Source organism: Cryptomeria japonica, chromosome 3, assembly GCF_030272615.1.
Source record: "Cryptomeria japonica chromosome 3, Sugi_1.0, whole genome shotgun sequence".
Taxonomy (NCBI): domain Eukaryota; kingdom Viridiplantae; phylum Streptophyta; class Pinopsida; order Cupressales; family Cupressaceae; genus Cryptomeria; species Cryptomeria japonica.
This window is the reverse complement of record NC_081407.1, coordinates 684,942,189-684,957,285: the sequence shown is the minus strand read 5'-3', so window position 1 is coordinate 684,957,285 and position 15,097 is coordinate 684,942,189. Positions and strand designations below refer to the sequence as shown.

The 15,097-nt window shown below is 37.4% G+C and overlaps 1 protein-coding gene across 1 annotated transcript; it reads right to left on the bottom strand.

Annotated features, from left to right (window-relative positions):
• Positions 1-12,224: 12,224 nt before the first annotated feature.
• LOC131051118 (cytochrome P450 716B2-like) lies at positions 12,225-13,891 on the bottom strand. The gene is made up of 3 exons (XM_057985491.2): positions 12,949-13,891; positions 12,604-12,788; positions 12,225-12,527 (listed from the first exon to the last, which is right to left on the bottom strand). Exons 1-3 carry the CDS (start codon positions 13,889-13,891, stop codon positions 12,225-12,227), a joined length of 1,431 nt encoding a protein of 476 aa, XP_057841474.2.
• Between the last annotated feature and the right edge of the window lie 1,206 nt (positions 13,892-15,097).

Below are 15,097 nucleotides of genomic sequence, written 5' to 3'. Positions count from 1 at the left end.
GTCGGTCAAAAATGTTTTATGTTTCATCTCTAACTCGCGGATCAATTTCATGTTTAATATTTTAAGTGGCGAGTTAGTGAGTGTTGGTTTGGGTTCGAATCGCGAGGTCTCTATCTTTTTGGGTGTTAGAGTTTTATGTTGGCGAGATGGATATTGTTAATGAAATTGCTTTGGTCATGAGGTCTCGAGTTGGTCTGATGTCATGGATTATAGCCATGAGAGTTAGCGAGTAAGTCATTTCATACAGTTGTCGCTATCTCTCATGTTTGTTTATTGTTAGCATTTTTAGGTCATGAGCTAGCGACTAGACAGTTTGTGGTTAAGTTTTATGGTTATGACCAGCTCACAAGGTTAAATTTCTAAAAAGGTGATCGAGCCACGAGCTGGCGACAAGTTGGTTTGGGTTTACATCGTGAGGTCTCTAGCTTTTTGGGTGTTAGCGTTTTATGTTAGCGAGTTGGAGATTGTTAATGAAATTGCTTTGGTCGTGAAGTCTCGAGTTGGTCTGATGTCATGCATTATAGTTGTGAGAGTTAGCGAGTAAGTCATTTCATACAGTTTTTGCTAGCTCTCATGTTTGTTTAATGTTAGCATTTTTAGGTCATGAGCTAGCGACTAGATAGTTTGTGGTTGAGTTTTATGGTTATCACCAGCTCGCGAGGTTAAATGTTTGAAGACATAATCAAGCCGCGAGCTGGCGACAAGTTGGTTTGGATTTAAATCTGGAGCTCTCTAGCTTTTTGGGTGTTACCGAGCTAGATATTGTTAATGAAATTGCTCTGGTCATGAGGTCTTGAGTGTTAGGGTTTCAAGAAGATCCGAAGCAAATATGAACTAACAATTATATGCAGATTTAAATACAAAAGATAAAGAAATAAAACAGGACACAGATAACACAGAGATTTAACGTGGTTCACCCAGAATGGGTTACGTCCACCATACACAACCGTCCAATCTTTCTTATTATCTAGCAAAAATAGTACATCAACCTTACAATGCCTTAAGCATCCCAGCTGCTTATAACATGCGTTTTTAGGGCAACAAACAAAGTCGGCCTTTTTAGGGTTTTATTACAATGTCGATTTTCATCAACAAAAAACAGCAAAAAAATTTGGTGTACAGTACTTTGCTGATCAGTCGCCACATTTCAACAATCTCCCACTTAGAGACTGATCAGGCTCCACACTGAACAATCTCCCACTTGGAGACTGATACTACACAACACCACTGTACATGCAACATCCGCTGGATAAAACACTAGGACTTGACTGGTATAAATTCCACAATTATTAATCAAGAAGACCAACAGAAACTGATGAAGAAATCAGCTTCTCCTGTGGAACTGCCTTTGTGAACATATCGGCAGGATTCTCACTTGTGTGAATCTAACTGATCCTCCTCCAAAATAGTCTGGATGAAGTGGTACCTGAGCTGAATGTGCTTTGTCCTTGAATGAAAAGCAGAGTTCTTCGCAAGATGAATGGCACTCTGGCTATCAGTATACAATGGGCTATCCTCTTGTGTCTGACCCAATTCCTTCAGAAAACATTGCAACCAAATCATCTCTTTGCTGGCTTCTGTAGCAGCAACATACTCAGCTTCAGTGGTTGAAAGTGCAACAACCTTTTGTAGCCTAGAAATCCAACTGACTGCAGTTCCCCCTATAGTAAAAACATACCCTGTAGTACTCCTCTGTGAATCAATATCACCTGCCAGATCAGAGTCAACAAATCCACTTAAAGCAGCATTAGATCCTTTGAAACATAATGCCTTCGTAGTAGTTCCTTTCAAATACCGAAGAATCCATTTCACAGCATTCCAATGTTCCATACCCGGATTACTCATAAACCTGCTCACAACTCCCACTGCATGTGCAATATCTGGCCTTGTGCATACCATTGCATACATCAGACTGCCAACAGCTGATGAATACGGGATGTTAGACATTTTATTAACCTCTTCCTATGCCTTTGGGCACATCTCCTTAGTCAATTTGAAATGACTAGCCAAAGGTGCACTAACTGCTTTTGCATCCTGCATGTTAAATCTTTTCAACACCTTCTTTATATACTCACTTTGGGACAAATTCAAGGTTCTATTTTTTCTGTCCCGTGTAATCCTCATACCAAGAATTTGCTTAGCTACACCCAAATCCTTCATAGCAAATGACCTGGCTAATTTCTGTTTAAGATCATTTATATGTTGCATGTTAGACCCAGCAACAAGCATGTCATCAACATAAAGCAATAGGATAATATAACTGCCATTATCAAATCTCTTAAAATATACACAATGATCAGAATGACATCTATGATAACCGTGTTCAGCCATGAAACTATCAAATTTTAAATACCATTGTCGGGGTGCTTGCTTTAGGCCATACAGACTTTTCTTCAACCTGCACACCAAGTTCTCCTTACCTTTGACCTCATATCCCTGTGGTTGCAACATGTAAATTTCCTCCTCCAAATCTCCATGGAGAAAAGTTGTTTTGACATCTAATTGTTCAAGATGTAAATCATCTGCAGCCACAAGACTAAGTACAATTCTAATTGAAGTCATTTTTACAACTGTAGAAAATATTTCATCATAATCTATACCCTTTTTCTGTGCAAAACCTTTTACCACAAGTTTGGCCTTATATCTTTTCTGACCTCCTTCCTCCTCCTTCAGCCGATAAACCCATTTGTTAGGCAAGGCTCTTTTTTATGCAGGTAAAGGGACTAAGTCCCAAGTCTTATTTTTCATCAAGGAGTCCATCTCCTCTTTCATGCCTAGCTACCACTGTTGTTTGGCATCCACCTGCATTGCTTCTTCATATTCTTCTGGTTCACCAGAATCCATTAATAAAATAGAATACAAAGAAGGAGAAAATCTTTCAGGGGGTCTACTTGTCCTCGTAGAATGTCTAACACTTGCAGGAGTTTGTGGGACAATCTATTGTTGCTGAGCATCAGGTACCTGTGGCATTTCATTTTCAGGAATCTCATCCAACACCACATATTCTTGTTTGTCCTGTTCATGCTTCTTTTCCTGCATCTGTTCTTTATACATAACCTTCTCATTGAATATAACATCTCTACTTCTAATTATTTTCTTATTTTCAAAATCCCATAACCGATAGCCATATTCATCTATCCCATATCCAATGAAGGTACATTTCTGAGATTTAGCATCAAGCTTGGTTCTGTTTTCTTTATCAACATGGACAAAAGCTTCGCAACCAAAAGTTTTTAGAAAAGAATAATTTACCTTTTTACCAGTCCATGCCTCCTCTGGAATACCACCATCCAAAGGGGTTGAAGGTCCTCTATTTATCAAATAGACAGCAGTATGTACAGCATCTGCCCAAAAATGTAAGGGCAATCCAGCATGCAATCTCATGCTCCTCGCACGTTCCATGATGGTCCTATTCATTCTTTCTGACACACCATTTTCCTGTGGAGTTCCTGGAACTGTCTTCTGCTTTCGAATCCCATTTAAGGAACAGTAATCTTCAAATGCTTTGCTGCAATACTCACCTCCATTATCCGATCTGAGACACTTCAACTTTTTTCCTGTCTCATTCTCAACCAAAGCTTTCCATTTCTTAAAAGTTTCAAAAACATTTGATTTTTATTTTAGGAAATATACCCATGTTTTTCTGGTTGAGTCATCAATAAAAATAACATAATAACAAGAGCCACCAAGAGATGATACCTGAGTCGGTCCCCATACATCTGAATGTACAAGCTCTAACTTCTCACTCTTCTTCTCTTTCCTTTGATCTTCCTCTGTTCTCCACATTCAAAACACTACCCGATGATGTTGGAGTCTCACCTGTGCTTTTCCTTCGCATTTCCTCGCTTAGGATAACACCAACAATATCATCAAATACCAAAGTATTTTTACCAAAGACAGAGTTACTTACAGCCATAACCAAGCTATTCCAGCTTTCTGGCAAAGAACATAAAATCAAGAGAGCCCTAACCTCTTCTACAAAGGTAATTTTTACCGAAGACAATTGACTGGTAATTGTATTAAATTCATTTAAGTGCTCTGCTACAGATCCTCCCTCACTCATTTTCAAATTAAACAAACGCTTCATAAGAAATACCTTATTCGAAGCCGAGGGTTTCTCATACAGCTTAGCCAATGTTGCCATCAAATCTATAGTCATTTTTGCTTCTGTTATATTGAATGCTACAGATGCCGCAAGGCACAATCGAATGGATCCCAGTGCCTTTCTATCTAAAATGTCCCACTCTTCATCTGATATTATGGTCGGTTTCTTTGCCTTTCCTTCCAATGGCCGCCACAAATCCTTTTGATACAGGTAATCCTCCATCTGCATTTTCCATAACTGATAATTCTGGTCGTTAAACTTTTCGACCTTGAATTTGGAATCCTCCATTGCTCCCACTCAAATCTGAAAGTCCTGCCAATTTATAGAAAACCTCACTCTGATACCAATTGTTAGGGTTTCAAACAGATCCGAAGCAAATATGAACTAACAATTATATGCAGATTTAAATACAAAAGATAAAGAAATAAAACAGGACACAGATAACACAGAGATTTAACGTGGTTCACCCAGAATGGGTTACGTCCACCATACACAGCCGTCCAATCTTTCTTATTATCCAGCAAAAACAGTACATCAACCTTACAATGCCTTAAGCATCCCAGCCGCTTATAACATGCGTTTTTAGGGCAACAAACAAAGTCGGCCTTTTTAGGGTTTTATTACAATGTCGGTTTTCATCAACAAAAAATGGCAAAAAAATTTGGTGTACAGTACAGTACTTTGCTGATCAGTCACCACATTTCAACATTGAGTTGGTCTGATGTCATGCATTATATCTGCAAGAGTTAGCGAGTAAGTCATTTCATACAGCTTTCACTAGCTCTCATGTTTGTTTAATGTTAGCATTTTTAAGTCGTGAGCTAGTGACTAGATAGTTTGTGGTTAAGTTTTATGGTTATCGCCAGCTCGAGAGGTTAAATGTTTGAAGATGTGATCAAGTCACGAGCTGGCGACATGCTGATTTGGGTTTACATCGCGAGGTCTCTAGCTTTTTGGATGTTAGCATTTCATGTTAGCGAACTGGAGATTGTCAATGAAATTGCTTTGGTCATGAGGTCTCGAGTTGGTCTGATGTCATGCATTATAGCCGTGAGAGTTAGCGAGTAAGTCATTTCATACAGTTGTCACTGGCTCTCATGTTTGTTTAATGTTAGCATTTTTAGGTCGAGAGCTAGCGACTAGACGGTTTGTGGTTAACTTTTATGGTTATCGCTAGCTCGTGAGGTTAAATGTTTGAAGACGTGATCAAGCCGTGAGTTGGCGACAAGTTGGTTTGGGTTTAAATCTTGAGGTCTCTAGCTTTTTGGGTGTTAGCATTTTATGTTAGCGAGCTGGATATTGTTAATAAAATTGCTTTGGTCGTGAGGTCTCGAGTTGGTCTGATGTCATGCATTATGGCTGCGAGAGTTAGCGAGTAAGTCATTTCATACAGTTACCGCTAGCTCTCATGTTTGTTTAATGTTAGCATTTTTAGGTCACGAGCTAGCGACTAGACAGTTTGTGGTTAAGTTTTATGGTTATCGCCAGCTCATGAGGTTAAATGTCTGAAGACGTGATCAATTCGTGAGCTTATGAGTGAAGTGCTAGAGGTTAAGAGATAAACAGTTTTATGTTGGCGAGTACGCGACAAGGGTTAATGTTACCACTATCTCCAAGTCATTGCAGTGACGAGGACTTAACATTTTGAGGTCAATAATTGGCAAGTGGCGGTTCAGTTGCCCTTAGTCGCTAGCTCTCGAGGTTATGAAGGCTTAGAATTTTCAGCTTGCGAGATAGAGATAGAGTCGTAAGGGCTTGTCTCTAGGTCGCGAGATTTTCTAATGGGCAGTCTTTCAGGCAGAGGGATGATGATTGTGTGCCACATGTTTTAATGACTTGACGGGGACTGCTGAGGTGTATGGAAACAAAGGGTTACGGCAAATGCCGAATTGACATGTGGATTGTTTTGGCACCTTTTGCTGAGTAAATACTAAAGTGAAATTTCATTCTAAGATAGTTTCTAAATTTTGCATACAACTCATTATGATGTTATTGTTTTTACGGCTAGTTTGCAGTTTTAAATTTTTAATGGTTGAATGCATGAGCATTGATGGCCGAGATGACGACTAGTTCTTTCAAGGCCAAAAAATAATAAAGGGAGGATTCTGTTAAGGAATTTTCACACTCTCAATGATCTATGAGCCTTGGTTGGAGTGTTGACGGTGTGAGTGGTAGCTTTCTCTCTGCAACTGCAAGTTGTAGGCCCTAGGATTGTGAAGGTGTCAAGTTCTTTGGTATAGCTGTAATTATGCAGAATTTGAAGTTGTGTTCTTTAAGAAGATGAGTAGAGAGACGAGTAGCAGCAGTTCTCAAGCATCGGGGAGGAAATCAACCGGAGAGATGAAGTATTCAGAGGAATTTATTGAATTGTTGCCAGGGACATCTAATGGGTTGTCCATGAATGAGTATGCCTAGAAAGACACATGCCACCAGTGTAGAAACCCGGAGACCCCTGATATTTCTGGCACTTATCTATTTTCGTACTTCTGGAACAACAAGGTAGAGGGAGTTCCCATGTCTAATCATTAGGAATTGAACATGGTTAAACTGGTTGTGCCTAATGTATACATGGATGTGGACCTGGTTAGAGAGCTGGCGAAGGCATATTGCCCTATAACTAGGGTACTTTGAAAGAAAGATAAATCTACCCTAGTTACCATCAATAGGGCTAGTTTTGTTGAAGCTTTCTAGATATCTGGTGCAACTTGCACGGATATAGACCTAGATAGAGAAAATTAGGATTATGAGAATCATAAGAATGTTCTGAAGAAGCACCCAATTCCCCGATACATGCCTAGGTATGGCAGTCGGTCTTTGATTCCAATTCCTGACAATGTGGAGGAGCCGTTTGATTTGAGTACTTTCCATTTCTATATGAAGTGCATAGTTTATGGATTATTTAAGGTGTTGGGGATGGATGGGAGTAGTACGGTGCCAGTTGAGCTTCTTATGATGGCAATGAACATCCAACACTCAGAAGTCAATACAAATTATGATTATGTGGGATATTTGGTGTAACACATCCATGACACCTTGGTGGACATCCAGAAGAATGCTTCTGTCATTAATTTCAAACATTATTCCATATTGATGCACCCGATTTTGTACTACAACGCGGACAATATGGACAAAGAATTGGTACTGGAAAGAGAGGAGTTCGACATGCCTATGCTAGTGCAAAAGTGGACACAGGTGTGGAATAGTAGCACTTACGATTCCTCTTTTCTTTATTTTCAAAATTGGATTGTTCTACCTATCACATATATGTTAGGAACAAAGAAAGAAAGACTTATCCTAGGTGTGAGGAGGCTTTTGAGGCCACAACAGTTTGTCCCTAATTGCACCATTACTCATAACTGGGGGGATTTTTATTTCTTTGATAATTTTACTGTCATGAGGGTATATGGGTGTCCTCAACCCCACACATTTTACCAAAATTTGTTCCAATGAGATTAGCCATAATTGAATTCATTTGGCAACTCACTTTAGTTGATAAATAATATTTATTAACTCACGGAAAGGTCACTTTTCTGCCTAGGTTGTGGGTAGTTCCTTACTTTACCATTGGTAAAAGAGCCTTATATGAAATTAATAATTGGTTAAAACATTATAGAATGGTAACTACTTATTCTAGGTTTTGTGACCCTAGGCAGTTTATAAAACTTGCACTAAAGAGAATGACACCTTGGGCACAAGTGAAACATCATGAGCCTCTTTATGAAGAGTATGTAGTCGGGAATTTGATGAAAAGGACTGTTGTGCAAGAGAGAAGAAGGAAACATGGGGTAATTTGATGAGGTTAGAACAAGAATTCAAAGAGAGTGACCCCACTTTCATTGTTTTTTATCATCAAGAGGGTTATTTTGAAAGAATGGAGAAGATGCTCAATGCTTATGAGGACTTAATGGGTCAAACGCCGGGACAAAAGGAGCCACAAGAACCAGAGGATGAATTGTCCTCTCAAGGCAATATGCATGTTGATCAGCTAATAATGGATGTTGACATTGTTGAGAGTGGTAATGAGGTGGAATCTATGAGGGAGCCACCTGTGAAAAGACAAAAGGCTGAGCAATGAGGAGCATTGGTAAGGAAGGACCCTGCTAAGGCAGTGGTTGTTGAGAAAGGTAAATACTTTCAATCTATCAGATAGAGGCTTAGGGAGAAGCTAGCTGAAGAAGAAGTGGGAGAAGTGGATTTACCTCTGGCTACTCACATGGATGAAAGGATTATGCTATCAAAGTCTTTTATGGAAGATGGGTCTTTCATAAAAATAGATGAGTTCAAAAGTTTCCTAATCAAACTTAAGCAGAATGAATTAAGAAAAGAATTGGATTTGGGAGAGGGAGGTAAAGAGAAAAATGAACAAATTGTTCAAGCCCTCTAGCTATATGATCCTAATAGTGAGGATTTAATGGTGGAAGAAGAAAGATTCCTTGTATAAAATAGTGGAATGATGTTGTTGCCCGGGTGGGACATTCACTCCACCTTCATTATTGATCAAATCAGAAGGCAATCAGATCCTCTTTTTAGATCAAAGGTTGATGTAGGAGATTTTGTAAGAGGATCGGGATTTGATCCCAAATCCAAGAGACTTGCAATCTGGTCACTTGCCCTTGCCGCACGGAAGCCCCATCTCATGAATATTCAAGGGGAGAGAAGGGGAGACAGATTAATTTGGAATTTGCAAGACACTGGAGATAATGAATTTACAGATTTAATGACACATGTCTCCTATATGAATAAAGCTGAAACAATGGACTTGCAGAAAAGAAATGTTGAAACATATAAGGAGCTAGTTTTAATTGCAAAGAAGTATGAAAAAAAGATAATGAAGAGTGCAGCGATGGAGGAACAAATCAAGGAGCTGACTGAAAAATTGGCCAATATGCAGAGTACATCCCATGGCCATACTGCAGAGATGGTGGATGCTACCACCAATGTACCTGAGGAGTTTGTTCTTGTTTCTACTGAGGTTGCATTTCCTGACCAGATCAAGATTCAGCTTGAGGAGTATGCTGGGAGGATAGAGATGTTGGAGGAAACCAGAAATGAGAAGGGGGTATTTTCTCTGTTGGAGGTTCTCCAACATAGAATTGATATGTTAAAAGGTAAAATTAAACATGTTCATAACTTTCACATTTCTATGTTGAAAAGCACCAAAATGATGTTTTTTCACGTGAATGAGTATCACTAGATGAAGTGTTAAAAATTTATAAATACAATGGGGTGGTCACTTAATTGGCAGAAGAGAAAAGAAACCTTTTTCATTTTCTGAGAGTGGTTTTTTCCTCAGAAAGGACAATGATGTTTGAGCAGGATCGTGCCTATCAAATCCACTACATCTTGCTAAGGCTCATTTTATGTGAATGATTTTGTTCTGATTTTATTCCTCCTTGATTGTATAAATTCTGCTTCGGAATCCCTGACAACAAGCGACCTCTGATTTCTTAGAGAAATCCATGATCTCTCATCTCTAAATCAAAAGCTATCCAATCCTTTTATGCCTCTGAAACTGTCACCCTTGCTTGTCTAATCAACCTCGACTCAGGGGAAACCTTCAAACTAGTCCCTCAGGAATGAGTCGACATCCAAGCCTTAAAAATTTCTCGTACATATTAGCTTGCCACCACAGTTGTCACTAGCTCTCATGTTTTTTTAATGTTAGCATTTTTAGGTCACGAGCTAGCGACTAGATAGTTTATGGTTAAGTTTCATGATTATTGCCAGCTCACGAGGTTAAATGTCTTAAGACGTGATCAAGCCGCGAGCTTGTGAGTGAAGTGCTAGCGGTTAAGAGATAAATAATTTTATGTTGGCGAGTACGCAACAAGGGTTAAAGTTACCACTATCTCTAGGTCGTTGCGGTGACGAGGACTTAAGATTTTGAGGTCAAGAATTGGCAAGTGGCGGTTCAGTTGCCCTCAGTCGCTAGCTCTCAAAGTTATGAAGGCTTAGTATTTTTAGCTTGCGAGCTGGAGATAGATTCGTAAGGGCTTATCGCTAGGTCGCGAGATTTTCTAATGGGCAGTCTTTCAGGAAGAGGGCTGACGACTGTGTGCCACGTGTTTTAATGATTTGACGAGGACTACTGAGGTGCCAATATATTTTTTTTAAGTTTTGGAAAAAGGTTGAAATCGCCAATAAAAAAATTTTATGGTTTGAAAATAGGTTGAAATCGCTAATATATTTTTTTATGGTTTGAAAATAGGTTGAAATCGCCAATATTTTTTTTTTTATGGTTTGAAAATAGGTTGAAATCGCCAATGCAATTTTTTTTTTTTTTTTAAAACATTACAATTCACCCATGCAAGTATTTTTTTTGGTTTTAGACACATTACAATTTGCCAGGATTTTTCAGAAACTTTGAGCTATCACGAATGATTCAACAATGGAGATTATTATTTTTTCTTCGTAAACCACAAAATTTTGCCAGTAAAATTAATATTTTCCTCGGCAATTATACACCTTTCACCAGGTTTTTACACCTTGTCCGAGGGGGGGGTTTCTTAAATTTTTCCCTGCAATTTTGTGCTTTTACCCATATGTTGGTGATTATATTAGGCTTATCAAGAATCATCTTATGGATAAGGCATACATAAAAGCTAAACATGCATGATCATATGCTTATAAGGTCCATTGATTTATATTAACCATGTGACAATATCCTTTTAGTGATTGAGATATTTATTTTATATACATGTTTTTGAGCATTTCACACTTGTATATGCATGATAATTCTCAAATTCATATGCACCTCAAAGTGGAGGCAAAGTGCAAAGATGAGATTTACATACCCATGCCATTTCCCATTTAGTTTTGTGACTATTTTGAGGGCAATGATTTGATATATTATCATAGTGACAAATGGTGTCAGCATGTCTAAATTTGAATCCCTCTCCCTATGCTATTCACTACCACTTATTCCCACAACCATGCTCACACAGTATTATATATTCACCATTTACCACTCCTAAATAAAGACATTTTTTGGAAATATGTTGTTATGTCCTTGTATTTATATTCATTCAATGTACTCATTGTAATCATATAACAATTTTCTAATCACTAAAGAATCAAGGAGCCAATTTACAATTTGATTAGTAACCACAAGAAACCTAGATCTACATAACCATTTTAGAGGCATATGCATGAATGAAGATTCTTATTTTTATCATTGTTTAGTTTTTGAGGGTTGATTTAGGTTAAATAAATTTTATAAATAATCAATAGCCCTTAGAGAATTTCTAAATACCACCAAGTTTCCAAACATTTAAGAAAAGCAAGCAAACTACCACACACCAATAAAATTGAAGAATCTTTGTTTGTAGACTACATAACGCAAGATCTTGGGTGCAATGCAAGTTCACAGTCATGGATTCCTCTATGGTAGCCATATTTATCCATTCACAATCACATAAAATTAATCTAATTCTAGAATTATTATTAATATCCACTATTTTAGATCTCAAAAGATATCAAATCGAGTCCATAATAATCTTGATGTTCTCTTTAATTATTAAGATAAATACAATCATTTATTTAAATTTATTATTATATCAAATTATCAATACAAGTTTCAATTTTTAATTAAAAATATATTTATAATCACATAATCTAAAAAACACTTAAGAAAAAGTCATTTCCCCTTTACAATACTATAAATTACAAATAAGTATATACCAATACTTTAAAAAATATATATATTATATATATAAATTAAACGTTATCATAGATTGAATTGCACTTGCATATTCAAGTTTCATTTTTAATATAAAATAATTTTTATAATTATATAATCTAAATTGCGCTTAAGAAAAAGTCATTTCTCCTTTACAATACTATACATTACAAATAAATATATACCATTACTAAAATAAATACACTACATATATAAAATCAATATTATCATTGACTAAATTGCTAGTCTATTCATGAATGTCTCCAATTTGAACATAAGCACTAGTGTTGAAATTTAGATAACTTAATCATTAATATAACTATTGTCATGGATTGAATTGCACTTGCTAATTTATTCAATGTCTCAATCAAGTCTATATGAACATAAGCACTAGTTTAAACAAACCAAAATATAGATAAATATGTTTGGAATGTTTATAGCTTATTGGTTAGAATGGGGACGGAGGTTTAGAGGCAATCCACGGGTTGGTCGAGGCGTAGGATCAGCAACAATTATCTCATTTGCATCCACCAAACTCCATTCAAAACGTTTCGCTATGTTATGCAGAAACACAAGTATGACCATTCGAGCATATTCATTCCCAGGGCACATGCGTGGTCCGCCTCCAAATGGCACAAAAATATAAGGAGGTGGTCCACTGCCCTCGAACCTCGATGGATCAAACTTCTGTGGATCAGGGAAATGTTTTGGATTCTTGTGGGTTGAAAATGTTATCCAGCAAACCTACATCAAAGCAGTCTTAGATAGAACCCAGGATTCAAACAAAGGAATAATAATAGTTACAGTGGTCAGAGAGTACCTTCCATCCCTTAGGAATGGTGTATCCACCGTAGGAGATATCTGCAACGCACTTCCTCCATGAGCCGAGAGCGGGAGGATCAAGTCTCAAAGTCTCCTGGGTTGCTCTCCATGAGTATTTCATTTTTTGAATGTCATCCCACTTCAGCTCCCGCCCTTCGATCGCCCTAGAAATCTCCATTTGTTCTGCGATAGATAGTTTAAAGTAGAATATAAGGAGATGATAGGCTTATGTTTTGGTAAAATAATTGTCTTCATATAAAGCTGTCTAAACCTTTTCCTACAACTTATCAATCTTGAAAGGGCCAAAATTTAGAACAGAAAGTTATGGTATATATATATATACCTTTGTGGACTTGAGTGTAGCAATGAGGATTAAGATCCAGATTTCTGAGCAAAAATGCTAGGGTGACGACGCTTGTGTCTTGGACTAAGAGTAGCATAATGTTATCCTTAATTTCCTCGTCCGTAAGTGTATTCCCCTGCTCATCTACGTTGCAGAGAAGGAAAGATAAGAGATCCTGTTCTCCCGAAGCGGATCCGCTGGCCAGATCATTTCTCTTCCGTTGGATGAGCTTTTGGAGTATTCGGCGAAGATGACGTCCAGCACTCATGGCTTTGTGATATGGCATTCCCGGCAGATCTAGAGGAATCTGCGTCATTCCCTTCACCAAATCTGTGAAATAACTATACAATTCCGTGATATCATTGTCATTATCCAAGCTTAGAAAGAGATTGCAAGCCACGACGAACATACAGTGCCTGATGAGAGGAAAGGCCTCGATTTGCTGCTTTTCAAACCACTTACTGTTTATGTGGTTGTTAACTATGGCGTCCACTCTGCCCATGAATTTTTGCAGAGCCTGTGGCTTCAGGAATGTCATGAGCATCTTCCTCACGCCGTTGGCCTCTTCCCCAACTTTGCTAAATATAGAGTTTCCAAATAACAATTTCACCGAATCGGGCCAATAGGACTGGAAAAGCTTGTTTCTGTTGTTGAAGAGAAACCGATTGCCCTCAGCACTATAAAAGATGGCCGTCCGGTGTCCAAAAATGAAAGTCTTGAAGATATCTCCTCCATATCGCTTCACTCCCCACTCAAAAAAGTCTTGAAGACTGTTGATCTTCGCAGAGAGCAGAAGCTGAGGCATTTCTCCCACCAGAGGCCACCCAAAGCTCCCTGGAGGAAGATTAGAAGAAGCCTTTGAGGAAGCAAGCTTCCTAATGATAAAATAACGGAGCACAAAAGTTGTGCCTATGATTAAAGCTTCCCTAGTGAGGATATCCATGGCTTTCTCCCAATAGAAAGATGGTGTTAACTGTTAAGAGGTGATGCAGGGAGTAGTTGCCTCAAAACATAATTGTGTCTCAATCCACCAAAGGATAAAGCATTTTAGTTTAATATATAGCACGTCCTAGTCTGTTTAATGCAACAAACAATTAGAAATTCATTGACTCGCCACTTCCAGTTTTGGAATGCAGTATTTGCAAAGCATTCTGATTTAATATAGAGCACGAGCTATCGCTTGTTTCTTGTTAATACAACAAACAATAATAAATACTCTCCCAAAATGTCCAATGAAAGAGATGACTTCCTTCAAATTTTGAAGATAATATTTTGGATAAGATTGCCACATTATAAACAAACTCAGTGACATTTATATAGTGAAAACCAAGCGCTATATCCAACGCAGGCGATGAGCACTGGTCAGCGAAATCCAAGGAAAAGTTTAATTAAGAAACAATTTTCGTGTGGAGTATAATATAGAGCAAGGGATATCACAGGTTTCTGGTTGATACAGCAAGCAATAACAAATACGTTTCCATTGTTTCCAATCAAAGTATGTTCCAAGAGACGACTTCGTTCAAATTTTATTAAAATCTTGATAAATTTATTATGAATGAGAGAATATTTGAAAATTCTTATTTTATTTTATATAAAAAAAAGAGTAGTGTGATATTTAAAAATGGTTAGAATTGTAAAAAGGCGCATTCACAAAGTTTGATGGGATATCTCATTGGAATCCAATACAAATTGTAACTTCTTATAATAGTGTCCTTCCATAATCTTTATAGAAGATATCTATTTCATTATTTGCAAATATCATCGATGTGGCCACTATTATTAAAGATCTTCATTATCATACAATAGATATCATTTTTATCCATCTAAAAATTGTTTCTCATATATTTAAAAAAAATATGTTCTTATGATTAAATTGTTTCTATAAACTTGACTAAGATTAAGTGAAAATTTATTTCAATACTGGTTCCAGTCTTAATATATATAGTTTATATCTCCTTAATTTTATCTATACTATGCTCATTCTATTTCTTGATTGTGTCGTATCATTAGAGGTTTTGATAATGTGACAAGATTCCTAACTCTAGACATTATCCACATTTCCTATTACAATATACCCCATTATATTACATACTATATTTCATGTCTTACTAGGGGGTCTTTGTATCATGGTCCTCTTCTTGGTAGATTA

What these genes read in the sequence shown, in the direction of transcription:
- LOC131051118 (XM_057985491.2), bottom strand. Translation starts at nt 13,891, where the DNA reads ATGGATATCCTCACTAGGGAAGCTTTAATCATAGGCACAACTTTTGTG. An exon ending in CTACACTCAAGTCCACAAAG is followed by an intron (nt 12,789 to 12,948) that starts GTATATATATAT and finishes TATCTATCGCAG; the next exon opens with AACAAATGGAGATTTCTAGG. An exon ending in CCATTCCTAAGGGATGGAAG is followed by an intron (nt 12,528 to 12,603) that starts GTACTCTCTGAC and finishes GCTTTGATGTAG; the next exon opens with GTTTGCTGGATAACATTTTC.